The sequence below is a fragment of the Euprymna scolopes genome, chromosome 30 (genome assembly GCF_053919585.1).
Source record: "Euprymna scolopes isolate OS-2025 chromosome 30, ASM5391958v1, whole genome shotgun sequence".
Lineage (NCBI taxonomy): Eukaryota > Metazoa > Mollusca > Cephalopoda > Sepiida > Sepiolidae > Euprymna > Euprymna scolopes.
Genome location: NC_136511.1, coordinates 15,988,064 through 16,014,400, shown reverse-complemented (window position 1 = coordinate 16,014,400; position 26,337 = coordinate 15,988,064). Strand labels below are relative to the sequence as shown.

The window sequence follows — 26,337 nt, the reverse complement described above, 5'->3', positions numbered from 1 at the left end:
CAATATGGCTGTCTTCAAGTCTAACGTAAATAAGTTCTTGATGAGCCGTTCCATATGAGTTAACAAATTTGCCGAATTTTCATTACTAATGATTACTATATTTTCCAATTTCTACTGTACACTCTTTAACCCTTATCCTTGAGTGACCTCTTGGCCTTGATAATGTGGTGATGCCTGTGTAAAAAAAAAGGAGTACATTAATAATCTCTGGCTAAGTTCATTATATACAAAATAGGTATATCGGCTTAGCTCATGACACTAACAGATAAAGACCATTCTTATTGAATTTTCCAACCCATCTACTGAGTTTCTAATAATTACAACCTTGCAAAACACACGCAGCCTTGAATTCCGAAAGCGACTGAGACATATATGACAATTTTTCACCCATCTATATGATATTCTGCTTGTTCCTTCCTTGGTTATTCCGTACGTTACGCTTTGAAAAATACAAATGCAATTTTGGAACACCAAATTGCTTTAAAAAAAAAAACCCCGCCAAATTCATGAAATTTGACTTTTAAAAAGGCCAATCTGGCAACACTTGGCAACACTTAGATGTAGCCTTGTTTTCGAATATCGTTATAACATATGATCATTGTTGTAACGGTTTATCAAGTAAACTTGTGGTAATTTCGATGTGCAGCGGATCTTTACCAAAGAAAGAAGTCAGCAAAGCGTTACGTAAAAAAAAGAGAACAATCGAAAAAAACAGGGCAAAAACGAACATAGTCTTCCAAGAGATGCTGGACGGAAGGAGTAAATTAAAGATTGTCTCTTACAATGTGATTTTATTATTATTTATATTGAACTATGTAGCACAATATTACTTTCTGAGCATTTATTTGAATTATTTATCTATTTATTTATTTCGGACTATTATCCTCATGTTTTAGTTGTTGTTTCACGAGGTTTCGACCAACTATTTCCATGACCTTCGTCAGGCGGTTAATTAATTGAATAATATTTATTCTTACTTTTTAATTTATCTCATTTGGGTAATTTCTATATTTACAATACAATGGACAGTATTTTCAAAGAAATGTTAATAAATTATTTGCTGCCTGTTATTAGTTTGTTTATCTCCAAAAAATATTTTTGTCGTTATTCAGAAAAAATATCAGTTTTGTCAAAACATATTCATTTGTTGAGTATATTTCTCGTTCCGTAGACTTGCCAGTTGATTTATTTAGCATTTTTTTGCGAAGTATTTTCTTCTACAGACTTGATATAAATAAAAGCACGAAACCGAAAGGATTTTACGTTGAAAACATCTGCTGAAATAATGTCACCCCTGCACCTATTTTTTTCATGTATATTGGATGGGATATTCACTTTTATTCACCGACCAACTGAGGAAGGCACCTAACAGAAACAGAGGACCATCACTCATCCAACAGAACCTGAACTATTAATCTGTGATTATTAATTTGAGACCATGATGACCCTGAACTTCTTTAAGCGTATCATGCACGAGAGACTGTGAAGTTCTCAAATGGTAATGCGTGACATTGTCTCTATTTTATGGAAATCGCTCCAGACACTGAATGAAACAACTTGACGAAAATATCTAAATACCACATCAAGGTAAAAAAAAAAAAAAAGCCAACGATATGTACAATATGGATAATCTCCTATCCAAAAAACAGTAAATCTTCCCACTTCGTCAGTAACATCGCTAATTGAATATGAGGACTAAAGAATAAAATAAGTTAAGCGAGAATAACGAGGTTGGCGAAAGTAAACCATTTCTAGTCTCTTATCTTTATGCATCACGAAAACATGTTAAGACTCAACTATTGAGCTTCAATCGTTGTCGTGTCCCTTTTCCTACTGAGATTCTTATGGATGGCTTGTTCGAACAAGTTTTCCTCACATATACACACCCACATGTACACACGCACATACGCACACACACGCATGTACACATCCTCATACATACACTCACATTCACGTGCACACACACATGTACGCACACATACGCGCACATGTACGCACACATGGGAAACGTCACTTCCCCTGAGAGGACTTCTAGACATGCGCAGTCAGAACACTCACCCCGATATAAAAGTCAAGAACACCATTCAACTTTCTTTTTCTTCCCTTTTTGCCTGGGTCCTTCAACCAGACAAGTTCGCGTCCACAGCTCTTGGCTTGAAGACTTTTCCACATAGAGTACCACCATGTGCGCGCGGCTTTGCTGAGGTCAATACACACTCTCTCTCTTTCCCTTTCTACATGCGGGACTGCCATTTCTCGTCCTCTACTTCATTTCTTTCTTTTCCATGCGCGTAGATGTCAACGACTGAATGAACACTTGTTCCACTTAAACCCCTTTTATTTTCGACAGAAAATAAACGACATGTTTATTTTATCTAGCAATTGAGTTTTGTTTCCTTCTCTCCATGCGTTTCATTATTTTCTTTTGTAGCGAGTTAGGATATTTATATTGTGGCCCGCAACAGGCTCTGCACTCGATAAGAAGTGACTCTAAAGGTTCTTGGGTTTTCTTTCTCGTCAAATTATTCTTGGAGCTCGCATATTAAATCCATTGCTCCTTCTGATTCTCAGGAAATTAGTTCTCTCTATTGCTCTAAACACTTTCTCTCAACTGAGGCCATTCTCTATCTCTATAAATCTGTTATCAGATCATGCACAGAGTACTGTTCTAATATTTGAACTAATGAATCTGTGTCCCATTTGAACGTTCTTGATAAATTTATTCTTCACTGCAACTTCTCTTACCGACGTGATGTTGCTAGTCTCAGTCTCTTCTACAAACACTATTATGACATGTGTTCTTCAGAATTGTCTGATCCATTCCCTGCTTCCTTTGTCTCAGCTCGTTCGACACGTTAGCCTAGAGGTCTCCGTCGCTTCGCTGATATAATATCTCATTTTAATACAGCTTCTTTCCAAGGATTGCAAGGTTATGAAACCCACTGCTTGGTCAGTGTTTTTGTTCTACCTACAGTTTTGATATTTTCAAGGCTAAGCTTAATATGCATCTCCTGTTTTCGAAATAATGAGCTTTCGTTCTTGTTAGCTCCTTACATCAAGTGGCTTCATGCCTTGTCTAAAGCGATTTTCATAAAAAGAAACATTGTTTTCAATTAGACGTCTCGCTTTTAAGTCGCTAAGCTTTAGTGGTATATAAAAGCTAAAAAAATTTTTTTTTACATTTACTTGGCTTCTTCGGTTGATGGATTTTTATAGCCTTTTGAGAAGTATTTTCTCTCGGAAGTTATATTACAAATAACGACACGAAGCAAAGCGTTTTTTTTTTCCGGTGTTATTACCAATACATCACGACGTTACGTTTCTCGCGAGCTTATTCATTTTTTACCTGTACGTACCCAAGACGACTCAAGCGAAGTTGATGCTGATTTTCCACACGCGTTTATACACATTTTGCCGTCGTCGTCGTCGTCGTCGTCGTCGTCGTCGTCGTCGTCGTCGTCGTTGTCATCATCATCATCATCATCATCATCATCATCAGCAGCAGCAGTAGCAGTAGCAGTAGCAGCAGCAGCAGTACTAGCAGTAGTAGTTGAAGTAGTAGTTTTCTAACTGCCTGGGATGTAATAAATATGAGTAAATCCGGGTTCTTCATTACAAGAATATAATTGGCTAGTGCAAGTCATAAATACGGACGGGTATAGCAGCCTAAGAAAGACGTTGAAAGATACGCCAACAGCCTCAAGCGTAAGCATATTACCAGCTACGACCATGAAAAACTACTTCAGACAAATCTATCTCTATTTTGGACATATCAACCCACGTGTAATCTCGTTAAAAAAAAAAAATGACAAGTGTTTCTCACCTGAACAAACTCTTGTGCGTTTCTCCACCTGACATTCGAAAGAACTTCAATGAACTGATGCATCAGAAATCCAATAAAACCAACAGTAAAACCAATGGATCCCATCATAATCCATCGAGCAAGGTTTAATCTGAAAGACAAAATATTAAGCAGGAGTTAAATATATGAAGATTTATCCTCCCTTTCAGTTTGAGAAAAGAGCAGCAGCGTTTCAGCTCCAACCACGATATACAGTTTCCCCCGATTCTCTATCTGCCTAAATCTAAACGCAGATTCCATGAACAAAGTTTCTTTCTCAGAGCTTTTCGATTAAATACAATATGGTAGCCTTCAAATCCAATGTAAACAAGTTCCCGTTGAGTCGTCCCCATAAATAATCAAATTCTACCTAATTTACACCATTAATGATTACTACACGACCACCTTACATTCATTAACTCTTATCCTCAGATGGCCTTCGGGCCTTGAAAAGTGGTGACTCACAACTTAAAAAAGAACAATCCTCACAACATATGAGAGAGGTGCGTTGGGGCGCAGAAGATGGCTCTGAACGTAGGACAATAATTATCAAGTCAGATGATCATAACAAGGACACTGCTAGCCGACGGTTCGCCCATCCCTAAAGATAGATAATTTATTTTCTATCTCTTCATCTCTTTTCCCATCTCTCTCTCTTTCTCTCTCTCTTTTTCTCTCTCTCAATATATATATATATATATGTTTGTGTTTATGTGTGTTTATTAAAATATGCTTTTTCAATTATATTTCACTCTTTGTGTGCATCAATCTGTTTTGTTTAGAAGCTCGATGTTTGTCAATATAACAACAGAGCATACATAATTTCTTCACTCTCTATCTGTGCTCAAGACTAAACGAAAGTTCCATGAGCAAAGTTTCTTTCCTACAACTGACCGTCTACAGAACGCTATGAATCTAAGGCACAATAAGTCTAAAACAAAAATGTCTATTTTTTGAGAAGTATATGCACGAAAAGATTCGTTATTGACATAATAATAATTGATTGTTTCTGTGAAACAAAACAGATCTTTAAAAAACGTATTGCAGTTTTGATATGCTGAAATCACTGTTTGGTAAGAAAATAAATATTTGGAATGTAGCTATACTGTTATTCATGGATATATATATATATATATATATATATATATATATATATATATATATATATTAAGTAAAGTGATTTTCAATTTAAAAATTAAAAAAAAAAATTTTAAATTTAAAAATCAAATTTTAATTAAATTAAAAATCAGTTTCATAAGAAGGAACAACAACAAAGTCAATTATCTGTACGATCGTTTCGGAAATCCGTACTTTTTATTTGTGGTATACATGAAGTTATGTAGAACAATTATATATAGTTTTTTTGGTAAGCACGGTCTCCTCATCAGCAAATTTAGGAGGATTTTTATTGAATTTAAAAGACACCATAAATAAACCTAGCATTAAAAGTAAGGCAGATGAATCTGAAAAAATTGAAATAAAAGGTTTGGATATAAAATTTATAAGAAAATTAATATAGGTTATAGATAGAAATGAGTAGAAAAAAATATATTTTTTGAATTTACATAATAAATTTGATTTAAAAATATATAGAGATAGTTACCTTTTAGTTTTTCTTTTTTTGAAATCAGGAACTGTGTTTAAAGTAGTCATTTAGATGTTTGCTATAGCTTTTTATTTTATTGAATGATGAATTTTAAAAGGGTGACGCTCGTGCAGTAAATTGTTTCCGTTAGCGTATTTTGATTTAAAGACGCTACAGTTAATATATATAGAGAGAATATTTATTTTGCAAGTTTTTAAAGGGAGATAATTGTCATGTATTATTGACTTTATTTATTATTTGATTTACGGGTCTAAGGGAGGTAATTGGTCTAACTTAATTTATTAAAAAAAAAATTGTAATCTATTTTTACTAATGAGTAATTTTTAATATATATATATATATATATATATATATATATATATATATATATATATATATGATGGCAACAACTCGTTCTCGAGTATTGCCATTACTTAATATATTTTTGGCTCAAATAACGCAGACATGAGCGCAACTAGCAGCACGTGCCAAACGGTGACCGCTATGAACCTTCTATAGTCCAGCAGCACATCCACTGATGTAGGGGTCCAAGCTGTGGTGCCCCGAACACCTACCAGGCCAGACGCTGGGAGTTCCAGAGCGCTTATTGCCATTGACGCCCACATTTGCATCAGTCCTCATTGAATGTCCGTTTGCCATTTTAGGCTAAAGCCAACCTTTTTTGTTATCAAGATACACACTGAGTGCAAAATGTGTATTCCATTACATATCAAGTAATGCTTGTGCTTGAAGCTTTTTATAGTGAGGAAAGACTTTGCACCGAGACAATCCCACTCTCTAAACAACTGCCACATTGATCCAAAAAGAAGAGCAAGTCAACATCATTGGATGCAGCAGTCACCGCAGGTTTTATAGCAGGGTTTTCCTTTTCCTAGAGAGATTGCCTTTACCACGGCTTACGGGAGCCCTCTCAACCCACCATGCTTTTGATCCATGATTGGGAATTAAGTTGCTTGGCACCCGAGCATACTCCACACGCCATTGGGTCATGTATGCCGCAGCTGACAGGGCCTAAACTCCTCTGGAGGTTTCTGCCAGGGTTACCTCACCCTTAGCCTTTGGTTAAAAGAACCTTGGCCTACAAGGCAGTGGAAGTCCAATTATACGGCGCAGGACACTCACTGTTCATCAGAGCCCCGTCTGCGTGGCAGTGGTCACAACGTGCACGTGGGGTTGATTTGTCTGAGAGAAGCAGAGTATGACGCTAAGGCATCTGGGTGCTTTTAACACACCAACCCTTGACCACCATATATATATATATATATATATATATATATATATATATATATTATTTTATTACCGTTTCATCTGTTTAGTTACACGTTTCATATATATATATATATATATATATATATATATATATATATATATATATTATTTTATTACCGTTTCATCTGTTTAGTTACACGTTTCATATATATATATATATATATATATATATATACATATATATATATATATATATATATATATATATATATAGTGTTTTTTTTTAACGTGGCAGACTTTAAATCAGCATGCGCGAGCCTTTTCTAGTCTCACACAAAAACACGCGTTCACACTTCAAGCCATATTTCTTGTCATATACATACGCGCACACAAACATACGCGCACGTACACACACGTACATATATTCACGTTCACGTATATACACTCACATTCACGTGTAGACACACACACGCTAACGTACACACATGTATGCACACATACGCGCACACGTACGCACACATGGGCAACGGCACTTCCCCTTTCAAAGGAAATCCACACTTGCGCAAAAGACCACCGGAAAAAACTATAAAAGCGAGAGCAATAAGCTGCTTCCTCCTTTTTTCTAACTCGCCTTCCGAGCTGAGTGGTCTACGCCACCTGCTACGATGTGGGGCAAAAAGCCAACAGACAGTATGTACACTTTATACACTTTCTCTCTCCATAACCTGGATTGACTTTCTCTTTCTCTCTATCTACAACTTGTGCCTGAGAATACCTCTGCATAGCTGACTGCTAATACGGCGCACAGTTTAACTGATGTCAACCCTCTCTCTCTCTCTTTCTCTTTCTACATGCCAGACGGCCAGTTCTCGTTCTACTACATTACTCACTTTTCTTCCCACGCGCGAACAAACGAAGGTGATCCGAACGTGAGATGAACACGCATTTCCGATTTCTTTCTACACCACCAGTCCCGCAACAAACGATGGTTACACCCGAACGCGGACATGAACACGTGTTACACCTAAAACAGTCATTCTTCAACAGTAATAAACGAGACGTTCATTTTATCCAGCAATTGAGTTTTTGTGTCCTTCATTCCATTCGTTTCATCTTCTGTAACGGAATTAGGATTTATATATCCAAATCTCTAAAAACTGTACTGGAATGTGGAGTTGAATGCACCAATAAAATCAATGAAGATAAAAACTTTTAGCTTGCGAAAAAGCATCCACAACAAAAGAGCAAGAAGGAAAGAGAATGCCTTCTTATAGTAGCAAGAACCTGAAAAGTTGACCTGGTAGAAATTTTTTCACATTATCTTTCAGAGTTCCCAACCAGCCTAAGTAACATTGATGGTTCTTTGCAGCGTACTAACAAAGCTGCTTTATTTCATTATTTTCTTGTAAAGTTTCCTGACATGAAAATTAATAATATTTCAAAAAATGCAGCACTGATTTTAGATGGACTGGCAGTGATACAACAGCTTGCAGACCACATACCATCAAGGTTTGGAGAGCTACGCATTTATATTTTTAGAAATTGCTAGCAGAAGAATTTCATGGAAAAACTGTGATTGCGTCATTTAGCCAAGGATGTTTCATGCTGTGTCCTAACACCGATACAAATGAAGTAATCACAAAAACTTTGCCAGAATTAACAAATGACCCTGAAGAAGCTGATACCCTTCTTTTGCTGCATGCAAAGCATGCACCAACTGATTTCTCTTTCATTATAATTAAGACTCCAGACACGGATGTTTTTCTTCTTTGCTCAACAAAATGATTTAAACTCTGATTTATATATATGGCTACTAATACCAGTCGACCATCTTGTTTGATCTGTATTAAATCAGTTGCAGATAAATGTGAAACTGTTATTTCAAGTGCCTTACTTTCTTTGCATGTATTTACTGGCTGTGACACTGTTAGTAGTTTAAAGGGAAAGGGGAAATAAAACCATTTTAACTGATGAAAGAAACAGGAATTTCTTCAAACTTTCATGCTATTAGGCTGCAGCTGGCATTTGACTGACAATTTGTTCCAGTAAGTAGAAAAATTTGTGTGCTCTCTGTTTGGATAGAAAAATGTTTCTTCTGTAAATATTGTCTGTTTTAATATTTTTCACATGACTGGAAAATTTGATAATAGTGTACCACTTTGCCAAAATAGTTTACGATCACATGTGGAAAGAGCAAATTATCAGGCTGCTTTTTGGCGACAATGTCTTCGCATTAATATTAATGCTTCTTCTCCAACAAACCATGGCTTGAAATGTGAAGATAAAGCACTAGTTGTTCATTGGAGCAGCCTTCCCAAACTCCATCAACATTAATCAATTTAGTAAAGTGTAACTGATAGAAGAACAGCTGTGACCACAAGCATTGTTCTTGTGTTCGTCAAACACTGCCCTGTACCGACCTTTGCTAGTGTGTAGATTGTTTTAATGTAGTTGAAAAAAAAAATAATGAAATGCAGCAGTTCAGTGAAATAGAAGATTCTGACTCCTCAGATGATGAATGATAAGATAAGCTTTCAGGATTAGAGAACAATCAATTATTTTTCAATTCCTTTTCTAAATGTATTACTTCATAACAATTTTTTTCCAAATACTAAAAAAAACTCTTTTCATATTCTTATATATATATATATATATATATATTTATATGTATATATATATATATATTTATATATATATATATATATATTTATATATATATATATATATTTATATGTATATATATATATATATTTATATGTATATATATATATATATATTTATATATATATATATATATATTTATATATATATATATATATATATATATTTATATATATATATATATATATATATATATATAGTCAAAATTCTTCTAAGCATTAAGGTTTGTATATCAGTCAATATGCATGTGTGACAAAATTGCATCAAAAAGTAAATGACCGACCAAAATGAAGAAAAGTCATTCAATCACCAAAAGATTTGGAAACAGTTTTTCCATCTATGATTTTTGAAAGGCAAAAGATTTGGAAACATATATAAATGCTTTTCATGTCTTTTGTCAAACGAATGTAAACTGCAATGTTTTATGAGGATATTTGCAATCTGAGAAACTGATACGACAATGGCAAGTAACGTTTTCGTTAATATGATTTTACACAAGTTATTTTATTTGCTGAAAATTCCTAATTTAATGAATAAACACATTATCTAAGAGAATACACATATCAACTTCTTGTTGATCCACATAAATTTGTTAAAAAAACTTATTTAAATTTCACTTTACATAAAGTGAACCGTTCCGTAAATGACACACCCTGTATTATCTCCCTTTTTGGAAGCAGTGCGCACATTTAGCCTGGAGATCTCTTCAGATTTGAAATCAGCATGAAAAATACTCCTAGAAACACTTGAAATTTTCTCATATGAATAAAATGTCTACTAACTCAAAAACTAAGCCCTTTTTTAGTCTCTGGTCCATATGTTACATGATAAGGGCTGTCCCCTGTTCATGTAAGTATAAAAATAGAGAGATTAGTTAAAATGAAAATAAGAGAAAGTAGAAATCGAACCCTGGACATAAGTTTTAAAGAACAATAGGTTTAAATGGAATGTCCAGTAAATTGTTAATTCGGATGAAATAAATAATAAATAAACTATTCAATTGTTAAAAGAATGTGGATAATAAAATATGGGTTAAATAAATTAGATATGTAGGTTGAATTCCTTTGTGGAAACAACACAAGAAAAAATAGGTTATTGGGAAATCAATGTCGGAAACGTGCAAAGTCGCGCATGTTGAAACACGTGAATTTTGCTCACGTGACCGGGATGCATGGATTTCTCAATATAGGAAGTGAGAGTTAGTTGGTCGGTGAGACGGTCAGTGAGAAAACTCAGAGACAGGCAGACGTCTGAAGCGAGACGTCACTTCAGAAACTAAAATGTGAAACTTCGAATTCTTGATGAGGAAACCACGACCGGTCGTGAAGAAATAAATTCATGTGTTTTGTGATAAAGCTCATTTTTGTGTTTGTGATTTCTACAAAAAGGTAAATTGTATTGTTATTATATGTCTGTGTTATAAAATGTCATTACATACACGTCTCGACATCTCATATCCACAATGTGAATCTACATCATATCTACACTAATACTGTCTGAACACTATCTCATCATTCTAAGAGCTTTCTTCATATCTACACGTCTAAGTAATGAACATTTAAAATATAGGAATAGTTATAAACGAACAATCTCTCTTACAACAACATCTCTCTCTCTCTAAGACACAACATCATATGTAATAAGACAAGAACTCTCACTAAGACTCATATCTTTACTAATAAGAACTCACGTAACATACGCGCACAAGTGGTATCGTCTAATAATAATAATAATAATAATAACAACAATATAACACATAGTCTATATGTTATTATCTTTTTTAATAAATAGAATCTCCCGATCACCAAAGGCGCAATGCAAAAAAAAAAAAAAAAAAAATCTGGGTCGTACGTAAAACTGGAATCTTTTGGCTAGAATCCAAGGGAAGTATTTGTTCTGTCTAAAGATGGTATAATGATATCATGGGTAAGTTTTGATCTGTCTAAAGATGGTATATTGATATCGTGGGGAAGTATTAATCTTCTGGCTATGATCCAATGGAGGTATTTGTTCTATCTAAAGATGGTATAATGATATCGCGAGGTTTCCGTTCCCACCGGGTGTCCATACAGTGGAAAAAATTCTCAGACTTCTATGAGGATAGATAAATACTTTTTTTCAGTTTTAACAAAAGGGCTACAATAATACCGCGCTGTCTCCATTCACGCTGAACGTACACAGAATGCCCACCAGCAATGAAAGATGTCTCTGTGGAATTTCCACAGGTCCCGCTAGTTATATTTATTTTTACTGGTCTCATCGTTTTATATTATATTTGTTTTCTTTTCGTTTCTGTTTTGGTAAATGGACCTGTTGTTGGTTGTGAAAATTGATTTTTTTTCGTTTATCGACGAAGGTCATAGTGAGATTTATTTGCTAAACTACGAAACTTTAATCGTGGAGTAATTAGAGAGTTGTGATTCAGATTCTATCTCGCTTTTATTTTACTGGCGAAGAGGATTAGACAATTAGGGACGCAACAAACCAATAGTCATTTATTCGATGGCAATCTATTTTCACAGACTTTCTGAGTAATCAAATTTCTTTCCTCATTTAACACCCGACGCCCAAACAACAACAAAAAATAACTTTTAAAATAATTTTACATCACGTTGCTAAACTGTATCCGTTTCGTTTAAAAATGGAAACCTGATGTAAAAACAGCAATTTGGCAAGAACACATTTCTCAAGGTAATTAATGGGTTTAGAAAATAAAAATATATTTGTTCGTTTGTGTTATTCCGTCGGTTATTGACACAGCTGAGCTGGAGTTCCACTGTCCCAGGATGCCCACTTCTTACAGAGGTCTAGTCCGCTAGACGATTGCGGTTGGGACTAAGGGAGCCAGATATTGGTGACTGGTCAAGTATCTTTTTCAGTCAGATGTACATTTTTTTTTAGTTTCGGGGGACATTTCCCTTATATTTCATATTGCGGCTGGAATACAGTTGAATATTCTTGTGCCACTGTAGATGAAGCTGTGATGGATAAGAAACTTGATCTTCTGTGTAGTCCCAAGTGTGGTTTATATATATAGCACAGTACCCCCCCCACTGTTGGTGGGTTATTTCTACTATTGTTGTGTTTCTAACCCTTCCTCCCAAGATTTGTCATACATAGATGATAATATATTGTTTTCTTCGGCGTTTTAATGAATACAGTTGCAGCGTCTTCATCCTCTTCCAGTAATTCATTTGGTCTACTCCACATATTTTGCTCGTGAATGTTCTCTCGGGTGCTTCTTTTTTGCAGATTTCTTTAACTTTTTGTGGAGACCACAACTGACAGCAATATTCCAGCCTGGGGAGGACAAGTGATTCTTAGTGTGAGTATGCATTCACTGTTCCTGCTCCCGAAGGTTCTCAGTATCCATCTTGTTAGTTGTCTTACAACCGCTGTGGTGTTCTCAGTATGTTGTGTTAAGGTGGCGTCTTTGCTGATATAAACCCCTAAATCATTCACTATTTCCTTTGATTTGATTCCTTGTTGCTTACACCAGTATCCACATATGTCCTTGAGAAAGTCTTTATTACCGTATTGAGTTCAAATTTGCCTCCGTTTGGAGTCATATTGTTGTCATTAGCCCATTTTATAATTTTGTTGAAGTTTTCTTGTAAAAGCCGTGAGTTATGTAGTGTAGAGATCTTTTTCATGATTGCCGTCAGCGAAAGATGTTGCTATGACGTGTTCTAGATCTCTATGTCAGTAATCATTATAAGAAAAAAACAGATAACTTAATACTGAGCCTTGTATTACGCCGCTGATGACCTTAATTGCCTCTGATACGCTCCCTGGAATAGTTACTTTTTGTCTCCTGTCTTCGAGAGGAAGCTGTGTATCCATGTTTCGAGTTTTCCACAAATTCTGAGCGAGCGAATTTTATGCAGAAGTATACCGATGTCTACTTTGTCGAGAGTTTTTGCGAACTCTACATATATCATTTATACATTATCTCCATCTTGAATATTATGTAGGATGTTTTCATAGTGAGAACTGTAACAAGCAAGACCGACCTTGTCGAAATCCATGTTGCCCTTTGTTTAAGTCTCCTTTGTTTTCCAGAAACTCTACCACTTTATGTCGCACTGTTCTTTCGACAATCTTTATTAGATGCGATGTCAACACTACTGTTCTATAATTTTTTGCGATTCCTCTACTACCTCTTTGTGTATTGGAGTAATCATACCATACTTCAGAACTTCAGGTACATATCCCTCTTGTATAGAAACCTTTTCCAATATCAAATGATTAAAATGACAAGTACATGTCTTCAATCGTCATCCTAACACTCCTCAATCAAAATTGTATGGATACATAAATATTAAAGTGAATTTCTCATAGTGAGATAGTATCTCAAATTTAAGAGTCAATCTATTTTCCCTCATCCCGAAAATATTTACATTCAAAACTAAATTGTAAATAAAAGGCGACAGCGATGGTTTCCGGTGTTGTTAGCAGTGAAGAGCATATCATGCCTCCTTATTTTTCCACAGGGCTTTAGAGTCAATGCAGATGCCTATGTCGAGACTCTTCAACCCATTGTTAAGTCTTGGATAGAAAGCGTAGCTAATGGAAGAGCCTATATCTTCCAACAAGATTCAGCACTATCCTATAAAGCTCTAAACACCCAAGATTGGATGACTGAGAATTATCATGATCATGTCACACCAAACTTATGGCCTCATAACTCACCAGACCTTAATACTTTGGATAATTAGGTGTGGATGTGAGGGTTGTTGATAAAAAATTAATAATCACCCTCACTACACCAAATCCTCTCTGATGGGAGCAATATCCCGAGCAACGTAGGGCATCAATGAAAACCACCTGATCAAAGCTTGCACTCGCTTTCGTACTCTAATCGAATCGGTGATAGAAACTGAATTAGGATATAAACAGATTTTTTTTTTTTACATGGGGGTCACCATTTATCAAGGCCCGAAGGCCACTCAGGGATAAGGGTTATTGCGTGTACAGTAATCAATGAGATAGTATTGTAGTAATCATTAGTATTGGGGGGTTTGATATAGTGTCTTACTTAAGGGGGCGGTTTGTCAGGAGTTTGTTTATGTTGAACTTGAAGACGTCCAAGTTGTAGTCAGGTGGGAAACAGGCAAGCGACAGAGAGTTCCACTGGCGTGCAGTTCTAAGAAAGAAGCTTTGCTCATGGAATCTACGTTTGGATTTAGGCACAGATAAAGAGTGGGGAAAATTATTGACAGTAGTTTCAGCCAGACGGATGTTTCTCGTGAAAGATTGTCTGGGGGGGGGGACGAGGGATTGGAGCTCCGACGAGCACCTGCCATGGAAATAACGATAAAACAAAGACAGGCTCGCAACGTCTCTTCTGTGGGAGAGAGGTTGCAAGGAAGAGAAAAGGGCATCCCTCACTAAACCACGAAGTCTATTTTGTACTCTGTTAAGGCAGGATAGGCTGTTTTTAGCAGCTCCTGCCCAGATGTGGCAGCAGTACTCCATCCTTGGACGTACTTGGCTTTCATAAAGATAGCGAATTGTAGTTAGATATTTTCTGGAGCGGTAAAAGGATCACACCATTTTCCCAGCGTCCCTTACATTGTAAATTTCAACGATTTAACAATTTTATTTTCTGTTGTTTATTCTAAAAGTGTTTCAAATGTCATGAGATATCTTATGCGCCCTGTTTTTCAAATTTAAGTGTCAATCTATTCTTAACTACTTACTTCTTTTCTTCAGTGCACGTACAATTAAACGAAACTTAGGTAGGAAAAATTGCGTTCCAAGAACGACTGTAGAGAACAACACTGGAATGATGCAACCCAGCCGTTTACACCATACTTTAAAAAAATTTTTTTAATGCTTCAGGTGTTACGTGGCCGTTACGTTCGAACTTTGTTCGTTACAGTTCAAACCTCTCTCTGATCCCCACGCCAACTGATAACGTCACAAAAGAACAAACAAGCGAAAATAAATTCGACTCGTCTTTTTTTCTATTGTAGCAAAAAGCATTTATTAACATTGTTTCCCAAACAATGCCTGCTTCTTTATTTTTTTTACTGTTGATTTCATCAGCCATGAGATTCAAAAAACACCGCCGTATCAATACCAGCTTAAAAGTCTATCGCCGCCACCACGAGGCCACACGTTCATTTCGCACGGGTTTTCATCTCTCCTCTACCCCACACCGGCCATACCTAGCCATTTCTGTCTTCGACTTTACACGTCCATTTTTCTCGACGCGCATTTTGCTTCTCTTCTTCTTGTGATACAAGCCCGTGCACACCTGCTAATTTGCATACATGCTCAAACTCTTCTGCTGCTACTAATACCTTCGCTAGCCATCTATCCTTCGGCTACTACTGTTATTTTCATACTCATACGCGCTTTGCTACACGAGAGAATATCCATTGTTTGATTTGAGTAAACGTAAATGAAAAATGTTTTACAAAACGAAAGTTTTCAAACGCATCTCTGGTGTATCAAAGAACATTTTAATTATTTTATAATGTATCCTTTTTAAAAAAATAACTGTCTTCTACACAAGCCATATAATTCTTTCATTGTCATGGATCTATATTTATACTGCGTTTAAGTAATGTTTTAGTAATAAAAAAGTGAAAGCAAACCTCGTGTATATACACCTGGAAAGCTTATGTAAGTAAAAGCTATGACGGAAAAATAAAGAAGTCGTCTTTCTTACAAGTAAGAAAAATAGTTCAAGTTCATAAAGAAAGCAACAATGTTTTTATTCAACAGTTTTTTTTTTGTAGTTTCACGTGTAAGATTTAACTTATTATGATTTTGTTATTTTTTTTTTATTTCGAAACTTATGCAGAGAAGATACACTGCTCAAATAATAGCGCAATCTTTAAGAAACTTGTGGAGATTGATAAGTGCTGGCTGCGAACCGGATGATGACACATCCACGGTCAAAGGCTGAATAAAAAAAAAAAACCGTCTTGTACGCACTGGCTCGACGCATGGCTTCCGGTTGAAAAAAAAAAAACAAAAAACAAGAAGAAGAATAAAAAAAAAATGATTGCGAACCAATAGGAATATTTGGCGCCCTTTAAAAAAACGTCAACTTCCATTGCCGCTAGGAGCCCCCGGAAAAATATAAGAGCCCAAGATTTTACGAACCAGGGGAAAATTCAGCAGGAGGATTCGCGAGGAGAATTCGACTCGCTACGTCAGTGAACACCCGGACGGATTCTGTTACCAAACCTTAAGAGATCTTAAGAAGAAAAAAAGAAAGAAGACACCAAAGTGAACTGAAGCCACTCTGCTCCCACGTTACGGGCCGAGCACCTTCATTTACTAACCACTGCCTGATTCACACATAAACCAACAAGCCTGAAAGAACTGCACTCATTGTCGATGTCACAGTCCCAAATGATTTCGGCCTTAACAGAGCTGAACGGGAAAAGGTAACAAAATATCAGGACCTAAAAAATGATCTAAAAACGACATGGTCTCTGAAAGAAATAAACATTATACCGGTTGTGATAGGAGCAACTGGCTTAATAAAAAAGAATCTTCAGAAATACTTAGAAGCGATTGCTGGAAGACCAACCTGTAAAGAAATACAGATAGCAGCCATAAAGGGAACAGTATCTATTCTTAAAAGATTTAATTTAAATCATAATGGCATCAAGTGTTAGCTCCAGGAAGGAGCCTTTTGATCTCTTAAAACTTACTGAAGTAAAATACAACAAAAAAAAAAAAAAAAAAGGAAAAACCAATAAGTACAAACTAAATGAACATTCTCATTTTGTTGATTTCTCTTCACGCTAACCTTTCTCTTACACATTCACGAACATCTTCTGGTCCTGGATATGACCTTAAACTATATCCAGCGGTGAGGCCCCAGCTTGTGGGCTTTGGGGAGTGTGGAGTTACCCTTTAATTACCATTGCTCCCAGGTCCACTCTGACGCGGAGTGGTAGTACCTGTTAGGGTTCCAACTATGGGTTAAATAGAAACCGACTTGAAAACAACAAATATATTCTATTAAAAATTTTTTTTTTTTAAATCTTTGGATTCGGCATTAAACAACCTGAAAAGGGTTGATATGCCGTAAAACAAAAACAACCAACCAACTAACGAACATCCTCCCTCACTTTCCACTTACAGATGCTTTTCTCATTTTTTTTTTTTAATTTAATGTTTGTTTTATTTATTTTATGGAGTCAAATAATTACGTGTTGAAATATAAACCTGATAACCCGATGGGTCATAAACTATTCTTGGGGTTGGAAAAGTTTTTTGTAAAAATCAACGGCCATTTTATTAGTAAAAAAGCATAAGGATTCTTTATTATGCTTCTTTTTACATAAAAAAAAAAATTGTTTTAAGATTGAGAGAAACCTATACTTCTATAGATTTGGGGTTTTGTGTATTCATATTCATATTAAAAACCCCTTTTTCCTATTTAGGTACTTATTTGCTTCCCCACGAAAGAAAATTTTACACAAGCTCGTTTTTAATGTGGAGGAAAACTAGCTCCCCTAAAACAAGGAAAAAAAAGGAGGAACTCTGGCAGTATCCAACAAAGCTTCTTTCTTAGAACTGTACGCCTGTGGAATTGTCTTCCGTTTTCCTGCTTTCCGGCTGACTACAATATGGTTGTGTTCAAGTCTAACGTAAATAAGTTCTTGATGAGCCGTTCCATATAAGTTATCAAATTTACCAAATTTTCATTACTAATGATTACTGTACACTCTTTAACCCTTATCCTTGAGTGGCTTCTTGGCCTTGATAATGTGTGATGCCTATGTAAAAAAAAAAAAAATAGAAATTGCCTCAGTATGAAAGGTTTCCCCTACATTGACCAATTAACTTAACTTCAGTGAAGCTGCAGAATAGATACTACACTTTGAGATATTAAATTTTTTATTCACCCGAGAAAAGAAATACAAAAAAAGGTGATAAAGAAAAAAGAAAATACAAAATAAAAACGTGGTTAATAAGGACCCCCAGCCCCATCTGAAATGCTAGACCACCCGTTTCACTCTGGTTTGTAAAGGAACCACGGTTTCGCGAACAGCATCTAAATGGAGGGGGGATGTGTCCTACCAGGGAAGAAAAGAAAAAATTGGTGGTTAATGTATGACTTGATTTCCTCTAAGATGGGTGGAATTTGGAGAGGGGGAGTGGCGAAAGAAAAAATTGTGGTTTTTGGGGGTCTTGGGGACTTTCTAATAAGGTTAAAGAAAAAAAAAATTATTCGCTGGTTGAGAGGCTAGAAAAAAGTAAAATTGGGAAGTGCCGGGGTCTGATGGAAACCACGTGCTCCACACCTAGGCGGGAAACACGTATTCAAATTTGTCCCCTCTTCGAACACACAGACTTGCTACATGTATCCATCTTCTTTCAAAAAGCCACGCGATGCAGCCTTCTTCTGTCGCATCTGATCTTTACCCGTAGTTGATGCTTAAAGAAAGCGATCAGATCCTGATCAGAAAAAGGCAGCACCATCCGGCCATCTTGCAGTCTTGACGTCCAAATCACCATTCTCGCCACGGACAGGATTGTGATGTAGACCATTTGTCTTTTCCGGTCCCACGGCAGCCTCACGTTGTCCTCTACGTTTGATACAGTAATCGAACGAGGATGCTCGGGGTCGATGCGAGCCATCACCTCGCCAATATACGACCAGTATTGGCGGAGTTCGTGGCAATCGAAAAATACGTGATTAGTTGTTTCTGCGGCCAGCGTCCCGCAACGGGGAAAGGCCGGCGACTCAAAAAAATCAGAACTGCATTGTACACTGTTGAGGGGAAGCGCATTTCGGGCCAATCGTCAGGTTAGAGAGAACTCCGAGTTGTTCAGATGACTCAAACCTGGCGCCCAACTCCACGCGGAGCACATCTCACTCTGTTGCCAATCTAAATGGGCGCATAGTGAGTCGTCGGCTGCCCCTCTCACTAGGTCCCTGTGGAGTTCCCGACGGGTGGCAGTCACAAGTTCGCTGGACTTTGGTAGCCGTTTTAGCTCGGCACTCTTTCAGGAAGGCTGAGTCTCCTCGCGATCTGCAACGACTTTGATCTTGGCCCGAAGGCTAAGAAAGAAAAAAGGCTAGCCTTTTTACTATTTATTTAAAAAGAAAATACAATTTTGTTATATATGGGTCGTAGGAATTGCATTAATCTGCAAAAGATCAAGCTAATTTGCATATTTTTATAAACATTCATTTTAATAATTTCCATATTATTTTTTCGGTTTTCTTATAGGATGACCAACTTCAGTTAACTATTACGTGTAATTATATTCATGCAGATATTCTACATGATTTATACTTGCGTAATAATTGCGTAAAAAGGTTAAAGTAAACACAAACCCCTTTCTCTATATATTTATATATATATATATATATATATATATATATATATATATATATATATATATATATATATATATATATTTGTTTAAAAACTTGCCTATCAAACTCCTCCGTCAGTTTTTGGTCTACAGATATAAAACTTAATATATAGGGTATTCGAACTTTATATTTGTGTTTTAGCTAGGGAAAATCGATGAAAAGGTTTGAAAATTTAAAAAAAAAAAAGAATTTTCCAGGTGAAGGTCGAACGACGGAATAATATATGCGTGTGTAATCTAATCTCTATTGGTTCATGATTCAATTTTTAGCCTTGCGGCAAATATGTTTTTATAGGTTAGGCATTAACGTCAAAGGAAAAAATAACTCATAAGCTCAATGTTTTGATTTCGATTTTCGATGGTGGCCACAAGTCATTTTTTTTTTTAACTTTTTAAATCATTACTATATATTGGGTCCAATATAATATAATAATGAATACGAAATAATTAAATTATCATATTTAAGCGTATTTTACGACCGGGCTATGCCGGGCGGTCTGCTAGTTATTAAAAAAACGAAATGCATTTTTTATTAAATTATAAAAACAATTCATAAAATCGAGGGAATATCGACTTTTATAAAACGAAAAAATAGAAAGACTACCATGAATATTATCATGTTAGTGTAAGGTTATGACCCTTTAGGCTGTGATCATAGCGTAGTATCTGTTAACTGTGAAAAGCGGGGTTAAGTGTCAAAACATTATTATTGTTATTGTATTATTATTAATTGATTTGAGCGACGGATGGTCGCTAAATCAGTTATTATGATTAGAAGAATAAACAATTAAATTGGGGAAGAAATGATTGACGTGTGAATCGCAAAAGGAATGCGAAAATAGAAAATAGATGTAAACATTCTTTTGGATTTGGATAAACAAATAACTAGTTGTGGACATTAGGTTTGTCTGAGACACGTACTTAGGTGACGTAAGAGAATACGTGATGTAGTTAGTTTTGTAGAGATTCAGCGAGTTGAGGATTGACCACCAGAGCAGACAGACGTCTAGACAGGGGTAGACAGACAGCTAGGGAGCGAGCTGCAAGAATAGAAAATGTAGACAAACTTCAGATCCTGTGAAAACCATTTGAGACAACTGTAATAAATTTATATTATAAAAATATAAAGAGTTGTTTTATGGTTTCACAAGAAGAACAGATGTCTCAATTGGATGGTGCTGATCGCTTCATGGTTCGTCACGGAGCAGCGGGAAGATACAGAAGAACTCTTCAAGAAAAAAGGTATGAAGCTTATATTATTCTTCTTACATATGAACTGTAAAAATATCCCGTGTGATAAGTCTGATACAACATGACTCGGTTTACACGTCAATATCATGTCCTCCTGGCTAAACAACATACATATGATTTATACGTTTATTATCTGGCTGTTAAAAGAACAATAGCTTACATCCACTAGATAACACATGACACGTTTTAATATATCATCTCCTCCAATATAACACAATATACCACATTAGTAGTGGCTAAAAGATCTGTACAAATTTTGTAAAATCTTCTACTATCACCAGTCAGATTTGGACAGATCTTTAGGGGTTTAGACGCTTTTAGGGCAGAACCTAAGAAAATAAATAATTCAATACAAGCTTTTGAAATGACGAACACAACAACTTCATAAAATGTAACATATAACAGGTTTATTAAGGAGAATGTGTACCGGGTGATATGTTCCTGGCCAAAAGCTGGACTCCGGCTACCTGGTGCTATCACGGTAGTTATTCCAGTGGAATCGTCAATACCGGTTGAAATAACACCAAGGTGGAGAGAGCAAAGAAAAAGGGTCCGTTCCGTTTGGTGTATCTCTCTCAGTAAGGAAGTGTTCTTATTCTTCAAACCGGATGCTGGCCGAATTCCTTAGGGGATAGAAAGGATCAATGCGCTGTACCCCTGATTGGTCAATATGTGGCCAAATAGCACAGGGGAGAGGCATTGATTTGTGAAAGAAAAAAGTTCCATTTGTTTCTGCTACAGATCCTTCTTGCTAGGACTTCAAACATGACGTCATTTTTCAGTGCAAGAGTCTGAATCTATATTCACGTCGGTCACGATGATGTCCATATTTTATTCAGACATCAAATAAATAAGTTTTAATGATACAGTTAAGATATTCAGCATTCCTATCCCGCCACGGTTAACTATCTGAAGGTCAGCAGAATAGTTGGCCGAAACAACAACAAATATGAAAATGAGGATAACAGTCCGAAAATAAATAAATAAATATATAATTCATTTCTAGCATTTAATTTGGAGTGTATTTATTACTGTTTAACTCTTGAATTATGATATAGCAAGTTGTCGACTGAGTAAATTTTCTTACCTCTTTTCCTTTTGTTGTCGTAACCATGCTTTATAAACGAGACTATACGAAGGTAGGTAATCTTGACTTTCGTACGTCCCCAAAGTGCTTCGTTCTTCTTTGGTGTAAACGTGACTCACGTCGGCAGGCTGGTAATCCCGACCCTACAAAAACAAAACAAATAAATAACTGGTCTTAGCCAATCCATATATGGTGCCTGGAAGCGCGGTTAAAGCACACAGAGATGACCCCGTTCAGCCTTTGTCAAAGCAGTAGGACCTTGATTTAGTTCCAGCAGCCTCGTAACTGTCGTTTTCTTTATTGTCTTTTTATTCTTACATTTGATGAGCAATGCGTCTGACAAAGGGGGGAGAATTGCTATTTTCTGTCGGAAGCTATCCATCTCACACTTATAGATAGACTAGCGGGGGTGCCCGGCGTTGCTTAGGTATTTGTAGGTGTGTGTGTTTGGAAAAAAAAAGTGGTAGGAGGCAGGTAGGCTCGAACCTGCGACGCGAAGGTGGAAAATAAAGTGAAAGAAAACCTAAGAGTTTACCGCTGCGCCATGACGTAATAGCGCCTCTAAAAGCGAAACACAGTTATTCAGAAATTGCAAGGTTTCTAAAAGTTGCCAGTGATGGTTTTCGGTGTTGTTGTAGGGGAATAAAAGGAACAACACCGGGTTATGTCCCTTGATAAGGGTAGACAGAGTTTGGACACGTGTAGAGCCGACACGAAAATTCTCCCCTGGTGAAACAATGTCGGACGAACCAGAGTAGAACTCTTGACTGGTTCGTAGAAGTACCTAATTGCAGGAAAGCCTTCTACTCTAATAGCTCCTTCCTTCAGATTGCTATATTTTTGAATTACTTCCCTGCTTCCTGCTTTTCTAACTATACTATCATGCAGAAGGTAGACATGGTCCCAAATAGTAGCCTCTTACGTACAAATGGCAATATGCTTTGTTTGGAAGCAGAAATAACATTCAAAAGAAACAGAAAACAATAGAATAGAGATTAGATTGGAGACTTCTTTTGTGGATCCTGTCTTACAGTGCGAAACTAGTGGTGGATGTAGCTGTCAAGATGTAGCAACAATACTCCATGCATTGGCCAATAGTGGCTTTGTAAAGATATAGGATACTCTCAGGGGTGAGTAATTTGACTGATTTTCACAGATCTGCTATTTTGTTCAACTTAAGGGCTTATAATTTCTTAAAATTTGTTAAACAGGTAACAAAATCCCACCTCTTAACTGTAGCGGTCCATAGTTCCAGGAAACCCTTCTACTCTAATAGCTTTTTCCTTCAGAATGTTAGAATTTGGAATTCCCTCCCTGCTTTCTGTTTTCCTGACCATACTATCATGCCGAAGTTTAGACAAATAGTAGCTTCTTACGTCCAACTGGTAATATTCCTTATTCAGGGCGAACAAGAGTAAAAAAAAATCTATTAAGAAAATCGTTTAAATGGTTGATAGCACCTTTCTCAAAATTCAAATTTTAAAACTCTTCGGCCTGACCTTCGCATGCAACTGGAATTGGAATAAGTACATAGAATATGTTGCCAAGTCTGCTACAAAGAAGACACGCTTCCATTGCGAATTAGAAAACGTCTTAAAATATCTTTATAAAGTCACCATTCACTCATGCTTGGAGTATTGTTGCCATATCTGGGATGGTACATCAACCACAAGCCTCCTCTCTCTTCGGCATAATTCTGAAAAATAATTTTTACCTGATAGGGTTTTGTATTGTAGAGGTTTCTAGTTGCTGAAAACTCTTCTACTTGAACAATTTATTCCTTCGGATTGCCATATTTTTGAATTCCAATTCTTGCTATCTGATTTTCTGACTATCATAACATTTTCTGACATTTTTCTATCACGGGGGAAGTTTATAATGTGAAGATCTCGCTCATCTCCTCACATAGTCTCGAATAGACTCGATCCCAAATAGTAGCCCTTTACATTTCAGGTGACAATATGCATTGCTATCGGTGAACAAAAGTCGAAAGACATGCAAAAAAAAAATCCTTATGTTCTGATTAACTTCCTACAAAAAAAAAAAAAAAAAAAAACTTAAACCAAACCGACTGTTTTTGCTCAAGTTATTGTCAACTTTTCGATTTACCAAAAATTCAAGTACATTATTTTTGACACATAGGAGATTCTCTACTGAGATGAAAAACACCGATATCCAGTGTTTTTTTTTAAAATACTGTGCAGATTGACATAGTTTCCTAAAGCGACGGGAAGCATAATTTCCTCCGGTCACAATGCACTTGTTGTGCTGTTGAAGTAATCTCCCCCGGCTGCAATACACTTGTACCGTTTCAACAACTTCTGGAAGGCCCCATGGATGTCCTCTTGTGTGAGCATGTCAATTTCCCTCATCACATCCTCTTTCATCTTTTCAATTGTTTTATAACGACAGCCTCTAAAGTTTTATTTGAACTTAAAGAATAACTAAAAGTCACAGGGAGCATGGTCTAAACTATAGGGTGGGTGAGAAACTGCCTTGATGCCCATCTTGGTCAAATAGTCTGCGATAAGGATAGAATTGTGGACTGGCAAATTGTTCTGGTGGAAATGCCATTGATCTGATTTAAAGAGTACTGGGCTCTTCCGATGGAATTTGTCCTTAAAACCTCAATATAGTATTCCTTGTTAATTGTCTGTCCAGTGGGAACCCGGTGCGCGTAGATCATGCCCATGCTATCAAAAAATAAATAAATAAAAAAGAGGGATCATCATAGGTTTCTGGGCGAATTTGTTCTGTCTGGCCTTCTTGGGTCTGGGAGAGCCAACATACTTCCACTGGGAACTGTGTCTCTAGATATCTGAGTCATAGCAGTTGATCATCGCATGGTATCAAAGCATCAAGAATTCAGGATCTGAATTGATCATCTCGACCAACTCCTTGCTGTCATGACAACTTGTTTCTTTCTGATCTTCTCTGAGAATTCTTAGGACAAACTTCATGCAAATCTTCCGCATCCTAGGTTCTTCAAGAATAATTGTGTATACAGTTCCCATACTGACATTAAACTGCACACTTATTGTTTCTAAAAACAGACAACAGTTTTTATCAATGAAATTCTTTATTTGGCCAATCAACCCTGATGTTCTGACTCCCATGCCCGTTCCACATCTCTCATCATCCCTCACAGACTCCTTGCCTTCCTTGAATATCTTATACCACTCAGAAACTGATGCTCGGTTCAGGAAAATTAGTCCAAAAGCATTCTGAACCATTTCATGTGTTTCTGTGGTATTTTTTCCAAGTTTAAAACAGAATTTTAAGGTTTGTATTACTGTACACATAGATTAAAAAAAGTTGTAAGAAAACAAATATATAACAAATAAATGTTATCAAAGGCCAGATAAGTTATTTTTCTACCTAACTGGATAATTTTCCACTGTTTTTATTTAATGTAACATGTTTATTCACCTCGAAAAACATACAATGTTTACTGATGTATTGGAAAATTAAAATGGCGGCCGACGCTCTCTTTGATACGGTAAGTTTGGGAAAAGGAGTTAAAATAAAAAAAAAAACTAGACAAAATACTGTTAGAAAATCGCTCAATATATGTTACAGTAACATAGGCTGACATATATTCGGTGGGTTTTTAACAGTATTTTGCATATTTTTTTATTTTTAACTTCTTTTCCCAAAGTTACTGTGTCAAAGAGAGAGAGAGAGAGAGAGAGAGAGAGAGAGAGAGAGAGAGAGAGAGTCAGGCCCCATTTTAAATTTTCCAATACATCGGTAAACACTGTATGTTTTTCTAGCTAAATAAACATGTTACATTAAATAAAAACACTATAAACATATCCAGTTAGGTAGAAAAGTAACTTACCTTGCCTTTGATAACATTTATTTGTTACATATTTGTTTTTTGACAACTTTTTCTGAATCTATGTGTATGAAAAATACGATTGCGAATTACTTAGGACCTTTATCCAGTCATGGCTGACAGAATGAGAGTATGCTGACTTCCATGAAGTAAATATAGGGTTCTGTTTGAAATTCCGTCTAAATTCCCGAATGCGACAGAAACATTCCTGAGTTGGACAATATACACATGAAAAAAGTTCGGAAATTGCAGCAACCGAATCGTTGTGAAAATGACAATCAAGATGAGAACAGTAATCCGAAGAATCTAAAGAATATGAATAATCGATCCTCATCTCAAAAATACAGAAATGTTATTTTATTCAAATCTTTCTACAGTAACAATTACATAAATGTACTCCTGAGTCTGAGACTTGAGAGTCTTTTAATCTTTAAACGGTCATTGCAGATACTAGTGTTCGGACGATTAATCGGAATCGGGAATCG

At 36.2% G+C, this 26,337-nt stretch overlaps 1 protein-coding gene across 1 annotated transcript in view; it reads right to left on the bottom strand.

Moving 5' to 3' along the window:
• Positions 1 to 26,337, bottom strand: part of LOC145254658 (chloride channel protein C-like) — a 159,135-nt gene that overhangs the window by 111,944 nt on the left and 20,854 nt on the right. The window contains exons 3-4 of the mRNA XM_080113308.1: positions 22,015 to 22,157; positions 3,824 to 3,953 (exon numbers count right to left, since the gene is read on the bottom strand). Of these exons, the coding sequence (XP_079969434.1) occupies positions 3,824 to 3,953; positions 22,015 to 22,157 (273 nt within the window). The remainder of the gene's footprint in view (positions 1 to 3,823; positions 3,954 to 22,014; positions 22,158 to 26,337) is intronic.